Below are 21,892 nucleotides of genomic sequence, written 5' to 3'. Positions count from 1 at the left end.
AAAATATATCCATGCGCTACTTGAACCCATTGATAAAGGTGAACCACAATTAATTGACTGAGGTTGCAGTACCTACAGCTTCCACACGGTGTCTAGAGTCTTGTCATTTCCCTTCAAATTTTTTCTTGGTCAAACACATGCAGGGCACCGTATCTCCTCAGGTCTAGGACCGGATATTTTCGTTGAGTTTCTAGCCGGACATTTTTCCAGACGGACAGCTAATGATCTTTACATCGCCTCCTGATGAATTTTATCGCTTATTGACGTTTACTAATACCTAAAGTTGCATTACAAACGTATTTCGAAGTGTTTTGTGAAAGTTTATCATCGACTTTTTGAATTTAAAAAAATGACGTTACGTTTTGAAACAATGTTTTTTTCGTTTATCACACAGTCTACATATAACGATATCTAGGCTTTATATGGACCGATTTAATCGAAATAAAGACCCAAATAGTGTTTATGGGACATCTAGGAGTGCCAACAAAGAAGATGGTGAAAGGTAATGAATGTTTTCTATTTTATTGTGCGGTTTGTGTAACGCCGAAATGCTAATTATTTTGTTTACGTCCCCTGCGGGTCTTTTGGGGTGTTACATGCTATCAGATAATAGCTTCTCATGCTTTCGCCGAAAAGCATTTTAAAAATCTGACTTGTTGCCTGGATTCACAACGAGTGTAGCTTTAATTCGATACCCTGCATGTGTATTTTAATGAACTTTTGAGTTTTAACCTGTTGCTTCTACTCGGGACGCTTGCGTCCCAACTAGAGCTCTGGAAATGCAAATGCGCTACGCTAAATGCTAATAGTATTAGTTAAAACTCAAAAGTTCATTAAAATACACATGCAGGGTATCGAATTAAAGCTACAATGAATCCAGGCAACAAGTCAGATTTTTAAAATGCTTTTCGGCGAAAGCATGAGAAGCTATTATCTGATAGCATGCAACACCCCAAAAGACCCACAGGGACGTAAACAAAATAATTAGCATTTCGGCGTCAAACCGCACAATAAAATAGAAAACATTCATTACCTTTCACCATCTTCTTTGTTGGCACTCCTAGATGTCCCATAAACACTATTTGGGTCTTTATTTAGATTAAATCGGTCCATATAAAGCCTAGATATCGTTATATGTAGACTGTGTGATAAACGAAAAAAACATCGTTTCAAAACGTAACGTCATTTTTAAAAATTCAAAAAGTCGACGATAAACTTTCACAAAACACTTCAAAATACGTTTGTAATGCAACTTTAGGTATTAGTAAACGTCAATAAGCGATAAAATTCATCAGGAGGCGATGTAAAGATCATTAGCTGTCCGTCTGGAAAAATGTCCGGCTAGAAACTCAACGAAAATATCCGGTCCTAGACCGGAGGAGATACGGTGTCCTGTATGTGTTTGACCAAGAAAAAACTCGAAGGGAAATGACAAGACTCTAGACACCGTGTGGAAGCTGTAGGTACTGCAACCTCAGTCAATTAATTGTGGTTCACGTTTATCAATGGGTTCAAGTAGCGCATGGATATATTTTCCCATTTTCAGTGATCAGTTTTTCCTGTGCTTTTCGATGTAAATGCCGTTCTGGTAAAGCCACAGCAGTGATTTAACCAGTTTTTTAAACGTCTGAGTGTTTTCTATCCACACAGACTAAGCAAATGCATATACTATATTCCTGGCATGAGTAGCAGGGCGCTGAAATGTTGCGCGATTTTTAACAGAATGTTCAAAAAAGTAGAGGGTCGACTTAAGAGGTTAACTAATACTATTAGCATTTAGCGTAGCGCATTTGCATTTCCAGAGCTCTAGTTGGGACGCAAGCGTCCCGAGTAGAAGCAAGAGGTTAACATGTTATAAAGGTGCACAGAAATCGTGAGGACGAACAGAAACACACTCGTCGTTTAATCGATCCTGAGGAAAAGACATCACCCGACCAGAGCGCGCATAAGCGTACCCTTTTTTTTCGCGTGACCGAGACCTTTCGGCATGCTCAAACTCTCGTGAGCGCGCGATTCTCACAATGAGAAGCCCCATTGAAAGCAGGCTTCGCGCTGAACACGTACAGACTGTTCCCAGAGCTGTAACTGTTTGGGAAGTGCGTATGCGATGACGTCAAAGTTGGGCCAACTTTTTCCATGACAAGAGAGAGTTTGGGAGAATGCATGCCCTGAGACTTCTGCTTTACATAGAGACAAAATTTAAACGGTTTTAGAAGCTTTAGAGTGTTTACTATTCGATAATATTTTTTATATGCATATATTAGCAACTTTTGACAAAAATTTATCCTGTTTTATATGGGTACCCAATTCCTCCAGAAGGGGCAGTAAACAGGGCTAGCCCTAAGAGGTTTTAAAGAAAAAAATAAGCAAACACGTTTGGTGTTCACCTAAAGGCATGTGGGAGACTACCCAAACATATGGAAGAAGGTAATCTGGTCAGATGAGACAAAAATGTAGCATTTTGGCCATCAAGGAAAACAATATGTCTGGCACAAACCCAACACTTCTCATCACCCAGAGCACATCATCCCCAAAGTGAACCATGGTGGTGGCAGCATCATGCTGAGGGGATGTTTTTCATCAGCAGGGACTGGAAAACTGGTCAGAATTTAAGGAATGATGGATGGCGCTAAATACAGGGAAAATCTTGAGGGAAACCTATTTCAGTCTTCCAGAGATTTGAGACTGGGACGGAGGTTCACCTTCCAGCAGGACAATGACCCTAAGCACACCACTAAAGCAACACTCGAGTGGTTTAAGGGGAAACATTTAAATGTCTTGGAATGGCCTAGTCAAACCCCAGACCTCAATCCAATTGAGAATCTGTGGTATGACTTAAAGATTGCTGTACACCAGTGGAACCCATCCAACTTGAAGGAGCTGGAGCAGTTTTGCCTTGAAGAATGGGCAAACATCCCAGTGGGTAGATGTGCCACGCTTATAGAGGCATATCACAGGAGACTTGGAGCTGTAATTGCTGCAAAAGGAGGCTCTAGAAAGTATTGACTTTGGGGGGTGAATAGTTATGCACGCTCAAGTTTTCAGTTTTTTTGTCTTATTTCGTGTTTGTTTCACAATTAAACATATTTTGTAGTTAGTAGGCATGTTGTGTAAATCAAATGATACAACCCTCCCAAAACATCTATTTTAATTGCAGGTTGTAAGGCAACAAAATAGGAAAAATGCCAAGGGGGTGAATACTTTTACAAGGCACTGTATCCTTGCCAAACAACTCTTAAAAATGATCCCTTGAGCTGTATTTCTTTTTTTGGGGGGCAGAATTACTGCTATTACATGTGCTTCCCCTGCATGAACTCGCAACATTCAAAGCAGACGGCTTCCGGTCGATTGATGGAGGGGCGAGATCTGAAAATAAATGTAATGCTGCTTTGTTGCATTTTCCAAAGGCTCGATGTGATACTCATCGCACTATACATTTTTGTGTGTTTAGATATAGTTGTCCTTGTTTGATAGAGCCATTGGATGTCTTTAGCGATGTTCCTATCAGTGGATTCATTGCTAAATATACAAGTTGACACATTTTTCCAGTCTCTGAAAGACTACAACTCTGGGGTGGTGCGAACTCTGGCCGTGTTCCTCCCTCAAGGCAGACGTTTTTGAAAGGGAGGCGGATACTAAAAACATAATCCTTTGGGAAAAACTGAAAGAACTGCCCAGACCAGAATGGCGTGATTCAAAGATGGAGCATTTTATTTAGCTACATGGTGACATTCAACCATATATTATCCAACTGGAATATAGCGAAGTGGATTCTAAACAAAGAGTTGAATTTAGCTAGAAACTCAGCTACAGCACCAAGATGGCATATGACAAATATGGTGGCTAGTTAAGTTCGTTATTTTTCCTGCAAGCCACCTAGCTAGCTACCTAACTTTAGTTGATCTACTGAGACCAATTTTATGTATTGCTGGCGATTATACTACAGTGTTACAGTAGGGGGAAATCTATTTATTTTTCAGTTTGCTAACTTAGGTAGCTAGCTAAGTTAGCTAAACAATTACAGGTAGCCATATCTATGACTAAAAATAGAAGAGGTTTTACAATCGGAGATCAATTGTATCTCGATTGTAAAATCTCTTCTCTTTTTATTTATTATCCCCTTTTCATGGTATCCAATTGGTAGTTACAGTCCTGTCCCATTGTTGCAACTCCCGTACAGACTCGGGAGAGGCGAAGGTCGACAGTAGTGTGTCCTCGTAAACATAACCCAGCCAAGCTGCACTGCTTCTTGACACAACGCTTGCTTCACCCAGATGCTAGCCGCACCAATGTGTTGGAGGAAACATAGTACACCTGGCGACCGTGTCAGCGTGCACTGTGCCCGGCCCGCCACAGGAGTCACAAGTGCGTGATGGGACAGGAACATCCCTGCCGGCCAAACCCTCCCCTAACCCAGACGACACTGGGCAAATTGTGTGCCGTCCCATAGGCCTCCCGGCCCATGTGGCACACGGCCTCTAGTGGACATCCATAGCCCATCTAACTACCTCATCAACATATTGTTATTTATTTTTTATTTTTTTGCTCCTTTGCACCCTAGTATCGTTACTTGCACACTCATCTTCTGCACATCTATCACCCCAGTGTTTAATTTGCCATACTTTAATAATTTCGCTACTATGGCCTATTTATTGCCCCACCCCCCTTATCCTACCTCATTTGCACACACTGTATATATATGTTCTCTATTGTATTATTGACTGTATGTTTGTTTATTCCATGTGTAACTCTGTGTTGTTGTTTGTGTCGCACTGCTTTGCTTTATCTTGGCCAAGTCACAGTTGTAAGTGAGAATGTGTTCTCAACTAGCCTACCTGGTTAAATAAAGGCGATGCAGTGCCTTAGATCACTGCACCACTCGGGAGGCCCTACCTCTTCTCTTTTTAGTCGTAGATATGGCTACTAAACAGCAAACTGTAATGTTACAACCAGCCACCTAAAGCTAGGTTTACCAGCAAATGTTAGCACATGACTGGAATTGGATAGCTAGTTAGCCTGGCACATGCTAAATTGTTATGTAATTTTTTGGCAAAAGTGTAACAACAGCAAATGTAAATACGTCTACTAGCTTGCTATGTAACACAATTGACGAAGGTTGACATTGGTTATGATTATGACTGTGGATGCATTGCAAAATGTTATTATTGGCCATCCAGCATGTTAGCTGCTAGCTAAGTTTACTAACTAACAACGAGGAGAAACAAGAATACAACAATTTAACTGTTATAAATCTCTAAAACTGCCTCCCGAGTAGCGCTGTGTTCTAAGGCACTGCATCGCCGTGCTTGAGGCGTCACGTGTCATAGCCGGCCGCGACCGGGACACCAATTTAGTGGTTTTTCTTTCGTACATATAGCCTACAAATCAAATCAAATTGTATTTGTCACATGCATTGAATACGACGCGTGTAGACCTTACAGTGAAATGCTTACTTACAAGCCCTTAACCAACAGTTCAAGAATGCAGTAAAATAAATATTTACTGAATAAACGAAAGTTTTAAAATATTATGTATCAAAAAAGTAACACAAGAAAATTACATAATAAGAATGATACAGGGGACACCAGTACCAAGTCAATGTGCGGGGGTACAGGTTAGTCGAGATAATTGGTAAAGTGACTATGCATAGATAATAAACAGCGAGTAGCAGCAGTGTAAAAACAAAGCAGGATGGCGGTCAATGTAAATAGTTTGAGAGGCCATTTGATTAATTGTTCAGCAATCATATGGCTTGGGGGTAGAAGCTGTTAAGGAGCCTTTTGGTCCTAGATTTGGCACTCCGGTACCGATTGCTGTGAGGTAGCAGAGAGAACAATCTATGACTTGGGTGACTGGAGTCTTTGACAATTTTTTGGGCCTTCCTCTAACACCGCCTAGTATATAGGTCCTGGATGTCAGGAAGCTTGTCCCCAGTGATGTATTGGGTGTACGCATTACCCTCTGTAGCGCCTTTATGGACAGATGCCGAGCATTTGCCATACCATACCACTCGCTCCACTTCAGCCCCTACAATGTTAATGGAGGCCTGTTCGGCCCTCCTTTTCCTATAGTCCACGAGCTCCTTTGTCTTGCTCACATTTAGCGAGAGGTTGTTGTCCTGGCACCACACTGCCAGGTCTCTGACCTCTTCCCTATAGACTGTCTCATCGTTGTCGGTGATCAGGCCTACCACTGTCGTCAGCCAACTTAATGATGGTGTTGGAGTCATGCTTGGCCAACAGTCATGGGTGAACAGGGAGTACAGGAGGGGACTAAGCACGCACCCATGAGGGGCCCCAGTGTTGAGGATCAGTGTGGCAGGTGTGTTCTTGCCTACCCTTACCACCTGGGGGTGGCCCGACGTGAGTGCTATGGGGCAGTAATCATTTAGGGAGGTTACCTTTGCTTTCCTGGGCACAAGGACTATGGTGATCTGTTTGAAACGTGGTTATTACAGACTCGGTCAGGGAGAGGTTAAAAATGTTATTGAAGACACTTGCCAGTTGGTCCACCCATGCTTTGAGTACACATCCTGGTAATCTGTCTGGCCCCGCGGCTTTGTGAATGTTGACTTGCTTAAAGGTCTTGCTCACATCGGCTATGGCGAGCATGATCAGACAGTCCAGAAGTCATGGATTACAGGCAACATCCACACTGAGCTAAAAGGAAGAGCTGCCACTTGCACGGAGTGCCAAATCTAGGACCAAAAGGCTCCTTAACAGCTGGTGCTCTCATGCATGCTTCAGTGTTGCTTTCCTCGAAGCGCTTATAGAAGTAATTTAGCTCATCTGGTAGGCTTGTGTTACTGGGCAGCCCGCGGCTGAGCTTCCCTTTGTAGCCCGTAATAGTTTGCAAGCCCTGCCACATGCTCCTGCTCCTTGAAAGTGGCAGCTCTTCCTTTTAGCTCAGTGTGGATGTTGCCTGTAATCCATGACTTCTGGTTAGGGTATGTACATACGGTCACTGTGTGGACTACACCATCGATGCACTTATTGATGAAGCCGGTGACTGATATCAAGTCCAATCTCAAGTCTGGAGTTAGACTCAAGTCCAAGACATGTTACTCATGTCCACACCACTGGTAATAAGCACTGTTACAACAAACCCCAGTCACCCCTACAAGCACTCACTCATACTGTGTAACTCAAGTCTTTATAATGCACATACTTGAGAAAGAGGATAACTGAGACCGAATAAACCCATGGGGAAGTTTTGTAATGAAAAGATAAATAGCATATACATGCTCAACTTTTATTGTAGCCTTTCTGAGTGACCTTTCTGCTCTGTGTAGGATCATTTGTCATGGAGCTGTCTGTTCTGCAGAGACAAAGACACAGCCATTCGTAATCTTCATTGCCGCGGAGACACATCTTTCGAGACTTTAAAGTAGAACCGTGATTCCTTGTTTCTGAAAATTGAAATATTTAGCCGCGGCCTCAAAAAATAGCCGAATCTGGCACCTGACAATGTTCTGTGTTTATCTTTTCACGCCGGTATACTCTATTTCCTTTAAACCCATTCAAACAAGTAATGCCAACTCAACGACACTGATGTTCTCTCTGAAAAGTGTTTTCAGGTTTTTTTAGTGAAATGCCTTTCTTGCAAGCTCCAACCCAACAATGCAGTAATCAATATAAATGTACAGTAGCACTAAAAATAACATAAGGGAGAACAAAAACAAGAAAAAACAAGAAAGTAAGAAGCTTTATACAGGGTCAGTTCCAGTGCAGTATTTACAATGTGCAGTCATACTGGAGTGATGGAGGTAGGCATGTATAGAGGTAATGTGACTAAGCATCAGGATATACGATAAACAGAGTAGCAGCAGCGTAATTTATGATTGTATGTGTGTGTGTGTGTAGAGTGACTATAAATGTGTGTGCATGTTATGTGTGTGTTGGAGTGTCAGTGTGCGTGAGTGTGTAGAGTCCTGTGAGTGTGCGTAGAGAACGTGGTACAGTATAATACAAAGGTCACCTCAGATAGTTCATGTAGCCATTCTGTTGGCTATTTAGCTGTCTTATGGCTTGGGGATAGAAGCTGTTCAGGAGCCTGTTGGTGTCAGACTTGATGCACCAATACTGATAGCCGTGCGGAAGCATAAAGAACAGTCTACGGCTTGGGTGGCTGTAGTCTAATAATTTTCCGGCCCTTCCTTTCACACCACCTGATAAAGAGGTCCTGGATGGCAGGCACCAGTGATGTACTGGGCTGTCCGCATCACCCTCCATGCGATCGAGGGTGGTGCTGTTGTCATACCAAGCAGTGATGCTGCCAGTCAAGATGCTCTCAATGTTGCAGCTGTATTTGAGGGCCCATGCCAAACCTTTTCAACTTCCTGTGTTTTTGTGTGAAAAAGTTGCCAATAATCCTTGTGGCATCTCCCTTATTTCTTCCTAGGTGTGTGTCATATCTTGTGTATGTAGAGGGGAGGAAAAAACCCTTTTAATGTATTCCGTGCTTTTTTGTCAAAGTACCTTTGTGCAGTTTTGCCCTTGGCATTGAGATTTCATTCCTCCACTCCCCCTGTTGAGACGGATGGGCTACTCCTCTCATTTGCATGACCAATGTTCCTCTGACCGTGTTGACTTCCAGTCCATCCCTGTAGTTTATTTATTAGAGGGATGTATTTTCATCACCCAACATAGAATAAAGCACACTGTTTCCAGGCACAAACACACTCACAGAGAGAAACACACACAACTCCCACTATTGTCTTTGATATCATATTCATACAATGTATTTTAATAATGGCAAATTATTTGCATTCATATTAATGACTGTTGTGATTTGAGGATTTAGCCTATGCAGAGATATTAGCTGTGTGTGTGATATCACAAGGACAGTAATAATGTGTTGTGGCCTCTGTATTTTCGTGTTGATGTGTTTCATAGCGGATGGTCTGTTTGTTTCTGGGGCTTTTGCCCTTCTCAAAGTCAGATTAGCTGCACCGTCAATCTGTCAGCCTGTCACTGAAAGGTCAGGGAGGGGTCACTTGCTTCCCTGCATCACCTTTTGTACCATGATTGGCTGCCAATTGTTTGGCAGTCGAACGTGTCCGAGCTCGGACTCAGGGGGACAGTTGAATGGGTGCCAGTGGCTTTGCATGTAGAGACTGCGGACAGCGTTCAGGTCAGACCTCAGGTGTCGCAGTAGGGTCATAACTTCCCCTATTGTCACTCATTCAGAATGTCATTCAATTACAGACATTGGCAGTTGGCGGGTGTTCGATGCGACAGAAGAGGGCCAACATTTACAATGGTTTTTTTTGGTGCTGTTGTACATCATGTGTTGGTCTACAAGGCTTTCTTTAAGTGTTTGTGGCATCTGCCTGGGCTTAAACACTTGGGGTAAATGAAGCATGCCCAAACAGCTGGCAGGCAATATGGCAGAAGAGAGTGATCGGCTGTACCAGAGGATGTGTCATGGGCAAAGCACCATTTGTCATTTCCCTAGCAATATCCTACTGTATCAAAGATGTTTTTGAAGCACTTTAAAATAGGATGGAATGTTTCCAAGTAGAATACAGATACTGTTGCAAAAGATTTTTCCTACAATTCGCCCTATTGAACACGACCATGGTTTCCCATAGCTAGGGTAGGCACTGATCCTAGTCAAAGGCTCAATTGAAAAATCACACGATACACTGAGGGTACAAAACATTAAGAACACCTTCCTAATATATATTGAGTTTCACCCCCCTTTGCCCTCAGAACAGCCTCAATTCGTTGGGCATGGATTCTACAAGTTGTTGGAAGCGTTTCAAAGGGATGCTGGTCCATGTTGACATCAATGCTTCCAAATGACTGTTGTGTCAAGTTGGCTGGATGTCCTTTGGGAGGCGGACCATTCTTGATGCACACAGGAAACGGTTGAGCGTGAAAAACCCAGCAGCATTGCAGTTCTTCACACTCAGACCAGTGTGCCTGGCACCCACTACCATACCCCGTTCAAAGGCACTTAAATATCTTGTCTTGCCCATTCACCCTCTGAATGGCACACATATACAATCCATGTCTCAATGCTTAAACATCATTCTTTAACCTGTCTCCTCCCCTTCATCTACACTGATTTGAAGTGGATTTAACAAATGACCTCAATAAGGGATGTTAGCTTTCACCTGGATTCACCTGGTCAGTCTAAAAGAGCACGTGCTCCTAATGTTGTGTATAATTCAATGACAGTGTTGCATATCTGGTACAAGTCCTTTTTTTGCCTTGAGGTTCCTGACATGCTCTGCCTCACGAATGTTGAAGGTGATAATGATGTGATAATGATGTGACATGAAGCCCGACATCCACTCTTGGATAATAACCAATCAGATCTAAACTGCATCCATTTCCAGAGTTTGCTGTCGTGTGTGGCCTTCGGGTATGGCTGTGAGAACTTCGCCAAGTATGAGGAGCAGGGCATCGGTATCCAGTGGAGTAACATTGCCCAAAATCCTGAGGGAGATCGGTACAGTTTCATCGTGTCCATCATCATGATGCTCATCGACGCCCTCATCTACTGGCTGCTCACGTGGTACATCGAGAACGTCTTCCCAGGTAACTCATTCATGAGAAAGCCATCAATAATGCACACTCCGGAGTGAAGTTTCCCCTAGGTTCAGATATAGGATCGGCTTCCCCTTCCCCAATCGTAACCGTCTGTGGGGAAAAACTGACCCTGTATCCGCGTCTCCCAGGATTCACGTCACCCTATAACGTAATGCTCACAGTACGGTGTCCATATTAGGACTCTCCAACTCCAAGTGGCTGTGACACAACTTCCATTAAGGTGTGAATGTCCTAATATGGACACCATGCTCTGCGAGTGTTGTTCATAATGACATCAGTTAGTGGATAAAGTGCAGTCGATAAGTAACGTATGTCCCACTGACATGAACATAATGTACATAAATGGAACACATTCCACCCGTGTGATGCTATAGTACTCTGACGTTGGGGGTTAAACTGTTTTATAGACCAAATGTACGTTATATTGTAATTACGGAATCCACAGAATTGATACACTCTTCGTGTATGTGTTGTTGTTGGTCAATAACCAGAAAACAAATCGAATATCCCAGCAGACTGCCATAATATATTCATCTCATCTTCTCTAATTAAAATAAGAGGGGGATTTGTGCCAGTCTAGCTGGATGGAAACATGCACTGCAAAGTGTCATTCCTCAAGCTGTTAATAAAATGTGAATGATGTTCCTCCACTCTTGATAACAGGCCAATATGGAATAGCCAAGCCGTGGTCCTTCCCTTTCATGGCCTCCTATTGGTGCGGGATGTCTGCGGTGCCCAACGCTGACCCTAGTCAGTTCAAGGATCCCATGGAATACAATGGTATAGTAGCCAGTGGTATTCACACAGACACCTGTGCACAAACACACCCACACTCAGGCATTACGCAACAGTTATTTATTTGTCTGGTTTAACACAGGTCATACTCATCACAGACAGAATGCAACCTCAATAAGCCTAGTTCATTATAACTTTAGACTCCTGATTGTTGGCACCTTGATTTTGTGTTAGATAATAATAGACAGATAATGCTGGGGGAAAAACAAGGTTGAGCTCGGAAAGTCAAAGCCTCGTTAGTAAATGACTGCTAATTAACATTTGGTCGAGGGAGGTGCAATGTAGTTTTATTGGCCGTGTCTAGGCCGTTTCGTATTCTGATCATGGAGTGGAATTCCGGAGTCATCATGCGTTTACACTGAAATTTGAATGTGCCCACATTGTGTCTTGATTCCCTTTTCCTCATGCTATATTCAAATACCAGTATGCGTTCTGGAATAGGCTAAATGTGACTCCTGGATTTGGTCTTATGCAGCAACAACATTTTTTTAATTGGATAAAAGTAGAGACTCAACTAACATTAGCTAATGAGCCAGCCAGCTAACGTTAGCTAGTTAAACAACAATGAACATACTGCCAAATGTTGTGTTTTTCAGGCAAAAAAATAAGAGCAGATTCATGCAGGGTAGTAATGATGTCATTACTACCCTGCATGAATCTGCTCTTATTTCTGCCTATATCTGTGACCAAAGTGAGTTTCACACCAGTTGTGGGAACAACAGAAAGGGGTAGCCTCTAACCAAGAGGAAATGTGACACACGGTATAACTAAAGCCGATTCGAACCTTCGTCTGATGAGGAACAGGAATCATCGGACCAACACGCAGCGTGGTAAGTGTTCATAGTAAATTTAATTAAATAAACTGAACACTGAATGACAAAAAAACAACAAAGAGAGTGAACGACACAAAACAGTCCTGTAAGGTGAAAAACACAAAAGAGAAAGCAACTACCCACAAACACAGGTGGGAACAGGCTAAGTAAATATAGTTCTCAATCAGTGACAACGATTGACAGCTGCCTCTGATTGGGAACCATACCAGGCCAAACACACAGAATTACAACACACAGAACAAACATAGAATGCCCACCCCAACTCACGCCTTTTCCAAACCAAAATAGAGACATAAAAAAGGAACTAAGGTCAGGACGTGACAGTACCCCCCCCCCCCCCCCAAGTGCCGCAAAACCTGAACCTATAGGGGAGGGTCTGGGTGGGCATTTCACCACGGTGGCGGCTCTGGTGCGGAACATAGACCCCACTCCACCTTAGTCTTGGCCCACTTAGGTGGCTCTTCTGGAATGGCGACCCTCGCCGCCGACCCCGAACTGGGGACCCTTACAGCGGGCCCCGAATAGGAGGTAGACTCTGGCGGCGCCGGACAGGCGGGAGGCTCTGGCGGTGCCGGACAGGCGGGAGGCTCTGGCGCCTCCGGACAGACGGGCTGCTCTGGCAGATCCGGAATGGAGGGAGACTTGGTTCTGGGAGCAGGTGCAGGACTCACCAGGCTGGGGAGATCTACAGGCGGCCTCGTCCTTGGCCGAGGCACTGGATGCACTGGGCCGTGGAGGCGCACTGGAGGTCTCGAGCAACGAGCCTGCACAACCCGTCTTGGCTGGATACCCCCTGTAGCCCGGCAAGTGTGGAGAGTTGGAACAGGTCGCACTGGGCTGTGCTGGCAAACAGGGGACACTGTGCGTAGGGTTGGTGCCATATAACCCGGGCCAAGGAGACGCACTTGAGACCAGATGCGCTGAGCCGGCTTCATCCCTCCTGGCTCGATGCCCACTCTAGCCCGGCCGAGTCAAGGAGCTGCGATGTAACGTACCGGGCTGTGAACGTGCACTGGAGACACCGTAAGCTCCACCGCATAACACGGTGCCTGACCAGTACGACACTCCACCCGGTAAGCACGGGGAGTTGGCTCAGGTCTTCTACCTGACTCCGCCAATCTCCCCGTGTGCCCCCTCCAAAATAAATTATGTGGCTGCCTCTCGTGTACTTTTCCTCGAGCCAACTCCTCGTAGCGTTGCCGCTCCGCTTTGGCTACCTCCAGATCCTCTTTAGGACGACGATACTCTCCCGGCTGTGCCCATGGTCCCTTGCCGTCCAAGATTTCCTCCCATGTCCAGGAGTCCATTCTTCCAAGCTGCTTGGTCCCTTGGTGGTGGGTAGTTCTGTAACGGCTATCCTCTTCGTCTGATGATGAGGAATAGGAATCATCAGACCAACACACAGCGTGGTAAGTGTTCATAGTAAATTTAATGAAATAAACTGAACACTGAATGACAAAAAACAACAACGCGAGTGAAAGACACGAAACAGTCCTGTAAGGTGAAAAACACAAAACAGAAAGCAACTACCCACACACACAGGTGGGAACAGGCTACCTAAGTATGGTTCTCAATCAGAGACAACGATTGACAGCTGCCTCTGATTGGGAACCATACCAGGCCAAACACATAGAAATACAACACACAGAACAAAACATAGAATGAAAAAACATAGAATGCCCACCCCAACTCACGCCCTGACCAAACCAAAATAGAGACATAAAAAAGGAACTAAGGTCAGGACGTGACAGTGTCACACAGCATCCATAAAATGTATTTCATATAACTGATCTTTTGTTGTAATAGCAGACACCTTTTTTATCTCATGAAGGGAATATAATTATTCAGCTGTGGGTAGATTTTGTGTAGAACATTAGATTTTGGCTGTGAGTAGATTTTGTGTGGAATATACCTTGAGGTAGCTTTTCTGAGGGCATGAATCAAACATGGTTAAAGTGTCTGCTAAATGGCATACCGTCGCTGTCTGATGAAAACTTTGTTACTCCATTTTGCAACAAAAATAAATAATTTACTGATACCAGTAACTCCCCTCAATGTGCTCTGAACATTTCATGACTCTATGACCAAGAAAATGTATTCAAAATAGTTTTAAAAGTTTAATAATTGTGTGTTCGTTCATGGGAAAATTGCATATTTTCCATTTCTTGAAAAGTTCATATTTTGGAGATTAGGTTTTCAGAGACAATATACACTATATATACAAAAATATATGGACACCCCTTCAAATTAGTGGATTTGACTATTTCAGCCAAACCCGTTGCTGACACGTGTCATGCAATCTCCATAGAAAAACTTTGGCAGTAGAATGTCCCTACTGAAGAGCTCAGTGACTTTCAACATGGCACCTTCATAGGATGCCACCTTTACAACAAGTGAGTTCAACAAATTTCTGCCCTGCTAGAGCTGCCCCAGTCAGTGTAAGTGCTGTTATTGTGAAGTGGAAACAAGATCTAGGAGCAACATTGGCTCAGCCGCAAAGCGGTAGGCCATACAAGCTCACTACGGGACCACTGAGTGCTGAAGTGCGTAGCAGTTTAAATAGTTTGTCCTCGGTTGCGACACGTACTACCAAGTTCCAAACTGCCTCTGGAAGCAACGTCAGCACATGAAATCGGTTTCCATGGCCGAGCAGCCACACACAAGCCTAAGATCACCAAGTGTCGGCCGGAGTGGTGTAAAGCTCACCGCCATTGGAGTCGCCACAATTGGAAACACGTTCTCAGGAGTGATTTAATCACGCTTTACCATCTGTCAGTCCGACGGACAAATCTGGGATTGGCGTATGCTAGAAGAAAGCTACCTACCCGAATGCATAGTGCCAACTATAAAGTTTGGTGGAGGAGGAATAATGGTCTGGGGCTGTTTGTCATGGTTCGGGCTAGGCCCCTTAGTTCCAGTGAAGGGTAGTCTTAACACTGCAGCATACAATGATGTTCTAGACCATTCTATGCTTCCAACTTTGTGGCAACAGTTTGGGTAAGGCCCTTTCCTGTTTCAGCATGACAATGCCCCCGTGCACAAAGCGAGGTTCACACACAAATAGTTTGTCGAGATTGGTGTGGAAGAACTTGACTGGTCTGCAGAGAGCCCTGACCTCAACCCTATCCAACACCTTTGGAATGCCAACTGCGAGCCAGGCCTAAACGCCCAACATCAGTGCCGAGCCTCACTAATGCTCTTGAGGCTGAATGGAAGAAGGTCCCCGCAGCAATGTTCCAACATCTAGTGGAAAAGCTTCCCAAAAGAGTGAAGGCTGGTATAGCAACAAAGGGGGAACAACTCCATATTAATTACCATGATTTGGAAATTATGTTTACGTCCCATGTTTCATGAGCTGAAATAAAAGATCCCCAAATTGTTCCATATGCACAAAAAGCTTATCTCTCTCAAATTTCATGCACACATTTGTTTACATCCCTGTTAGTGAACATTTATCCGTTGCCAAGATAATCCATACACCTGACAGGTGTGGCATATCAAGTAGCTGATTGAACATTATGATCATTACAAAGGTGCACATTGTGCTTGGGACAATTAAAGGCCACTCTAAAATGTGCAGTTTGGTCACACAACACAAAGCTACAGTTGTCTCAAATTTTAAGGGAGCATGCAATTGTCATGCTGACTGCAGGAATGTCCAACAGAGCTGTTGCCAAAGTATTGAATGTTAATTTCTCTACCATAAGCCGTCTCCACCGTTGTTTTAGAGAATTTGGCAGTACGTCCAACCGGCCTCACAACCGCAGACCACGTGTAACCATGGCAGCCTAGGACCTCCACATATGGATTCTTCACCTGCAGGATTGTCTGAGACCAGCCACTTGGACAGCAGTTGAAACTGAGGAGAATTTCTGTCTGTATTAAAGCCCTTTTTATGGGGGAAAACTAATTCTGATTGGCTGGGCCTGGCTTCCCAATGGGTGGTACGGTCCTGCCCAGTCATGTGAAATCCATATAGGTCCTAATAAATTTATTTCAAATGACTGATTTCCTTAAACAAGCTGTAGCTCAGTAAAATCGTTTGAATCGTTGCATTTTGCGTTTATATTTTTGTTCAGTATATTTATATACTGTGTGTGTGTGTGTGTGTGTGTGTGTATATATATATATATAATTTCATGTATGCAATGTATTATTTACCATCTATACATGCATTTAAAGATATTTGTCTAAAGCAAGATCATCTCTTTTTGTGTGTGTTTTATTTTAAAGATTATTTGGAAAAGCCACCACCCAATATGAAGGCAGGAGTCTCAATCAGGAACCTTGTGAAGATCTATAAAACGGGAAAAAAGCTTGCTGTGGATGGACTTAGTGTGGACTTCTACGAGAATCACATCACCTCTTTCCTTGGTCACAATGGCGCAGGAAAAACAACCACTATGTAAGTAAAATAATAATACAAATTGATTGAATTGATGTAGTACTTTCCCAGGTGCTCAAAGATTTAACACTTGACATTATATGGAGGCAACTCACCTCATCCACTGCCAATGTGTAACCTGGTTGATGCCATGGCCAGGAGCCATTTTGCCCCAGAAAGGTCAGCACACATCAGCTATAACAGTGGAGAGGTGAGAAGAGGTCATACAAACTATCAGCTCCCCATGGTTACCACATTACATAGTGATTTTCAGGGCCATAACACTGCTTACACAAAGTGTGTTGGTTCGTGCTGTAATCTGCCTGTCTACAACAGAGCCAATAGCAATATTAAACTCTTAGCTCTGCTGCATTAATCCTTTCATCAAAGAACTTTGGCATCGTTCTCAGCTCATGGTGTTAGCAGTATGGCCACAGCTCAGGTTGAGGCAAGCCGTCTGAAAGTACAATAAAGTAAGTTAGCAGCAGTGCCGGGGTGTAAGGGGGAGTCATTTAATTGCTGGTCGAAAAACGAGTGCAAGAGGTTAGGTAAGGTTAAGATGGCACAAAATGAAGACAGTCAACAAGGCCAGAGAGTGAGTGAGGGAGAGGGAAAGAGAGAAAACAGGTGGGGAGATGAAGAGGATGAAGAGAGAGTGGGTGGGGACAGTGAGAAGGAGGGAGAGAAAAAGAGAGAGAAAGATATAGATAGACAATGTGTGGGTAGAGGGAGAGAGAGAGAGAGCGAGAGAGAGAGAACTGAAGAAGACAACAGGTCTCAGCTGAGCAAGCGGAATGAAAGCCAGAACTGAAGCGAGGGAGCAAAGCATGACAAGTAAAAGGGAAGGACGAGCAAGTGCTTAGTCACCATCAAATACCAGTTGAATGTTGTGTCCACAAAGCTCTTTGTGACTTTAAGTGTGGCAATACGACATCAAAGTCCACATAAAACTTTATTGCACATAAATGAAATGAAAGATTTCTCAATGCATTGTTGATTTGACCAACTTTTCAACCAAATGGCGCCGGAGGAGATGGCCGTCTCCTAACCAATTGTGCTATTATGTGTTTTTTTTTTGCGATATTTGTAAATGATTTTGTACATAATTTTTCTGCAACCGTATCATCCGGCAGAAAAGAGCTTCTAGATATCAGGACAGCGATCACTCACCTCGGATTAGACAAAGATTTTTTCAACAACAACAACAACAGCAAGCAGAACTCACAAAATATTCTCCAAACACCCCACAGGGCAGACATCCCAATTATTCGCAAAAGGAAGAGATGCAGAGGAAGATGAGCCGGATACTTCGTCCGGACCCGCAGAAGGCAACTAGGAAAGCTGCCGTTACCATCAATATTACTCGCCAACGTGCAATCATTGGACAATAAACTAGACGAGGTACGATCACGAATATCCTACCAACGGGACATCAAAAACTGTAATATCCTAAGTTTCACGGAATTGTGGCTGAATGACGACATGGATATTCAGCTTACGGGATACACGCTGCACCGGCAGGATAGAACAGCACACTCCGGTAAGACGAGGGGGGTATGTGCATATTTGTAAACAACAGCTGGTGCACGAAATCTAAGGAAGTCTCTAGATTTTGCCCGCCTGAAGTAGAGTATATTGTGATAAATTGCAGGCCACACTACTTACCTAGAGTTCTCAGCTATACTTTTCATGGCTGTTTATTTACCACCACAAACAGATGCTGGCACTAAGACCGCATTCAGTCAGCTGTATAAGGAAATAAGCAAACAGGAAACCACTCACCCAGAGGCGGTGCTCCTAGTGGCTGGAGACTTTAATGCAGGGAAACTTAAATCAGTTCTACCAAATCTCTATCAACATGTTAAATGTGCAACCAGAGGGAAAACAATTCTAGATCACCTGTACTCCACACACAGAGACGCGTACAAAGCTCTCCCTCGCCCTCCATTTGGTAAATACAACCACAACTCTATCCTCCTGATTCCGGCTTACAAGCTAAAATTAAAGCAGGAAGCACCAGTGACTCGGTCTATAAAAAAATGGTCAGATGAGGCAGATGCTAAACTACAAGACTGTTGCTATCACAGACTGAAACATGTTCTGGGATTCTTCCGATGACATTGAGGAATACACCACATCAGTCACTGGCTTTATCAATAAGTGCATTGAGGACGTCGTCCCCACAGTGACTGTACGTACATACCCCAACCAGAAGCCATGGATTACAGGCAACATTCGCACTGAGCTACAGGGTAGAGCTGACGCTTTCAAGATGCGGGACTCTAACCCGGAAGCTTACAAGAAATCCAGATATGCCCTGCGACAAACCATCAAACAGGCAAAGTGTCAATACAGGGCTAAGATTGAATCATACTTCACTGGCTCCGACGCTCGTCGGATATGGCAGGGCTTGCTAACTATTACAGACTACAAAGGGAAGCACATCCGTGAGCTGCCCAGTGACACGAGTCTACCAGACGAGCTGAATCACTTCTATGCTCGCTTCGAGGCAAGCAACACTGAGGCATGCATGAGAGCATCAGCTTTTCCGGACAACTGTGTGATCACGCTCTCCATAGACGACGTGAGTAAGACCTTTAAACAGGTCAACATACACAAGGCTGCAGGGCCAGATGGATTACCAGGAAGTGTGTTCCGGGCATGTGCTGACCAACTGGCAGGTGTCTTCACTGACATTTTCAACATGTCCCTGATTGAGTCTGTAATACCAACATGCTTCAAGCAGAACACCATAGTCCCTGTGCCCAAGAACACAAAGGCAACCTGCGTAATGACTACAGACCTCATGTCCTTAGCCATGAAGTGCTTTGAAAGGTTGTTCATGGTTCACATCAACACCATTATCCCAGAAACCCACTCCAATTTCCATACTGCCCAAACAGATCCACAGATGATGCATCTTGTTTGCACTCCACATGGCCCTTTCCCACCTGGACAAAAGGAACACCTATGTGAGAATGCTGTTCATTGACTACAGCTCAGTTTTCAACACCATAGTACCCTCAAAGCTCATCACTAAGCTAAGGAACCTGGGACTAAACACCTCCCTCTGCAACTGGATCCTGGACTTCCTGATGGGCCGCCCCCAGGTGGTTATGGTAGGTAGCAACACATCTGCCATGCTGATCCTAAACACTGGAGCTCCCCAGGGGTGTGGGCTCTGTCCCCTCCTGTACTCCCTGTTAACCCACGACTACATGGCCAGGCACGACTCCAACACCATCATTAAGTTTGCAGACGACATAACAGTGGTAGGCCTGATCACCGACAACGACGAGACAGCCTATAGGGAGGAGGTCAGAGACCTGGCCGGGTGGTGCCATAATAACAACCTATCCCTCAACGTAACCAAGACTAAACACACCAAGACAGTCGTGAAGAGGGCACGACAAAGCCTCTTCCCCCTCAGGAAACTAAAAAGATTTGGCATGGGTCTTGAGATCCTCAAAAGGTTTTACAGCTGTAACATCGAGAGCATCCTGACCGGTTGCATCACTGCCTGGTATGGCAATTGCTCGGCCTCCGACCGCAAGGCACTTCAGAGGGTAGTGCGTACGGCCCAGTACATCACTGGGGCAAAGCTGCCTTCCATCCAGGACCTCTATACCAGGCGGTGTCAGAGGAAGGCCCTGAAAATTGTCAAAGACCCCAGCCACTCCAGTCATAGACTATTCTCTCTACTACCGCATGGCAGGCGGTACCGGAGTGCTAAGTCTAGGACAAAAAGGCTCCTGAACAGGTAACCAAATGGTTACCCGGACTATTTGCATTGTGTGCCTCCTCCCAATTCCTATTTTACGCTGCTGCTACTCTCTATTTATCTTATATGCATAGTCACTTTAACTATACATTAATGTACATACTACCTCAATTGGCCCGACCAACCAGTGCTCCTGCACATTGGCTAACCGGGCTATCTGCATTGTGTACCATCACCCGCCAACCCCTCTTTTACGCTACTGCTACTCTCTGGTCATCATATATGCATAGTCACTTTAACCATACCCACATGTACATACTACCTCAATAAGCCTGACTAACCGGTGTCTGTATATAGCTTTGCTACTGTTTTCAAATGTCTTTTTACTGTTGTTTTATTTCTTTACTTTACCTACACATACACACACCCATTTTTCTTTCACACTATTGGTTAGAACCTGTAAGTAAGCATTTCACTGTTGTATTCGGCGCACGTGACAAATAAACTTTGAATTGCACATTTGCACTCTATACTGAACAAATAATTGCACGCAACATGTCAATTTTGGTCCCATGTTTTTATTTCTCTCAAACTTTGTGCACAAATTTGATTACATCCCTATTAATGAGCATTTCTCATTTTCCAATATAATCCATCCACCTGACAGATTTCGCATATCAAGAAGCGGATTAAACAGCATGATCATTACACAGGAGCACCTTGTGCTGAGGACAATAAAAGTAAACCTTAAAATGTGCAGTTTTGTCACACAACACAATACCACAGATGTCTCAAGTTTTGAGGGAGTGTGCAATTGGCATGCTGACTGCAGGAATGTCCACCAGAGCTGTTGCCAGGTCATTTCATGTTAATTTCTCTACCATAAGCTGCCCCAAACATCATTTTAGAGAATTTGGCAGTATGTCCAACTGGCCTCACAACCGCAGATCAAATGTAACCACGCCAGCCCAGGACCTCCACTTCCTACTACTTCACCTGCGGGATCATTTGAGGAGGAGGAGGGGGGTTGCTGAGGAGTATTCATGTCTGCAATATAGCCCCTTTGTGGGGGAAAACATTTCTGATTGGCTGGTCCTGGCTGCCAAGTGGGTGGGGCTATGCCCTCCCAGGCCCACCCAGGGCTGCACCCCTGACCAGGCATGTGAAATCCATAGATTATGGCCTAATTTATTTCAATTGACTGATTTCCTTATATGAACTATAACTCAGCAAAATCTTTGAAATGGTTGCCTATTGTGTTTATTTTTGTTCAGTATAGTTAATTTCACTCCAATTTCTTCTATAAATAATGATGTAGAAAGTTTACACATCTTGCTATTACTTCATGATGAGTTTGAAAGAAGACTAACTGCTAGTGGAAAGTGAGTGGGAATTGACGGGTTATAATGTTTTCACAAGCTGATTTAGATTTCATTCAATTTTTAAAGATGCTACTTCATTACCGCTGCAATGATGTAGCATGTCTAGCTTCACAATTGTATAGTCAGTGTGAATGTTATTGATTGATTAGCCAACCATGATACAGGTTGTTGATTGGTTGTTTTCTACTGGAAAATTGACATCTGTTCCTGCCACCACT

The 21,892-nt window shown here is 44.0% G+C and overlaps 1 protein-coding gene across 1 annotated transcript in view; it reads left to right on the top strand.

Moving 5' to 3' along the window:
- Positions 1-21,892, top strand: part of LOC115133544 (phospholipid-transporting ATPase ABCA1-like) — a 293,869-nt gene that overhangs the window by 103,291 nt on the left and 168,686 nt on the right. The window contains exons 17-19 of the mRNA XM_029666848.2: positions 10,346-10,547; positions 11,223-11,339; positions 16,421-16,592. Coding sequence (XP_029522708.1) covers positions 10,346-10,547; positions 11,223-11,339; positions 16,421-16,592 — 491 coding nt within the window. The remainder of the gene's footprint in view (positions 1-10,345; positions 10,548-11,222; positions 11,340-16,420; positions 16,593-21,892) is intronic.

Source organism: Oncorhynchus nerka, linkage group LG8 (assembly GCF_034236695.1).
Source record: "Oncorhynchus nerka isolate Pitt River linkage group LG8, Oner_Uvic_2.0, whole genome shotgun sequence".
Taxonomy (NCBI): Eukaryota; Metazoa; Chordata; class Actinopteri; order Salmoniformes; family Salmonidae; genus Oncorhynchus; species Oncorhynchus nerka.
This window is presented reverse-complemented; position numbering and strand designations above follow the sequence as displayed.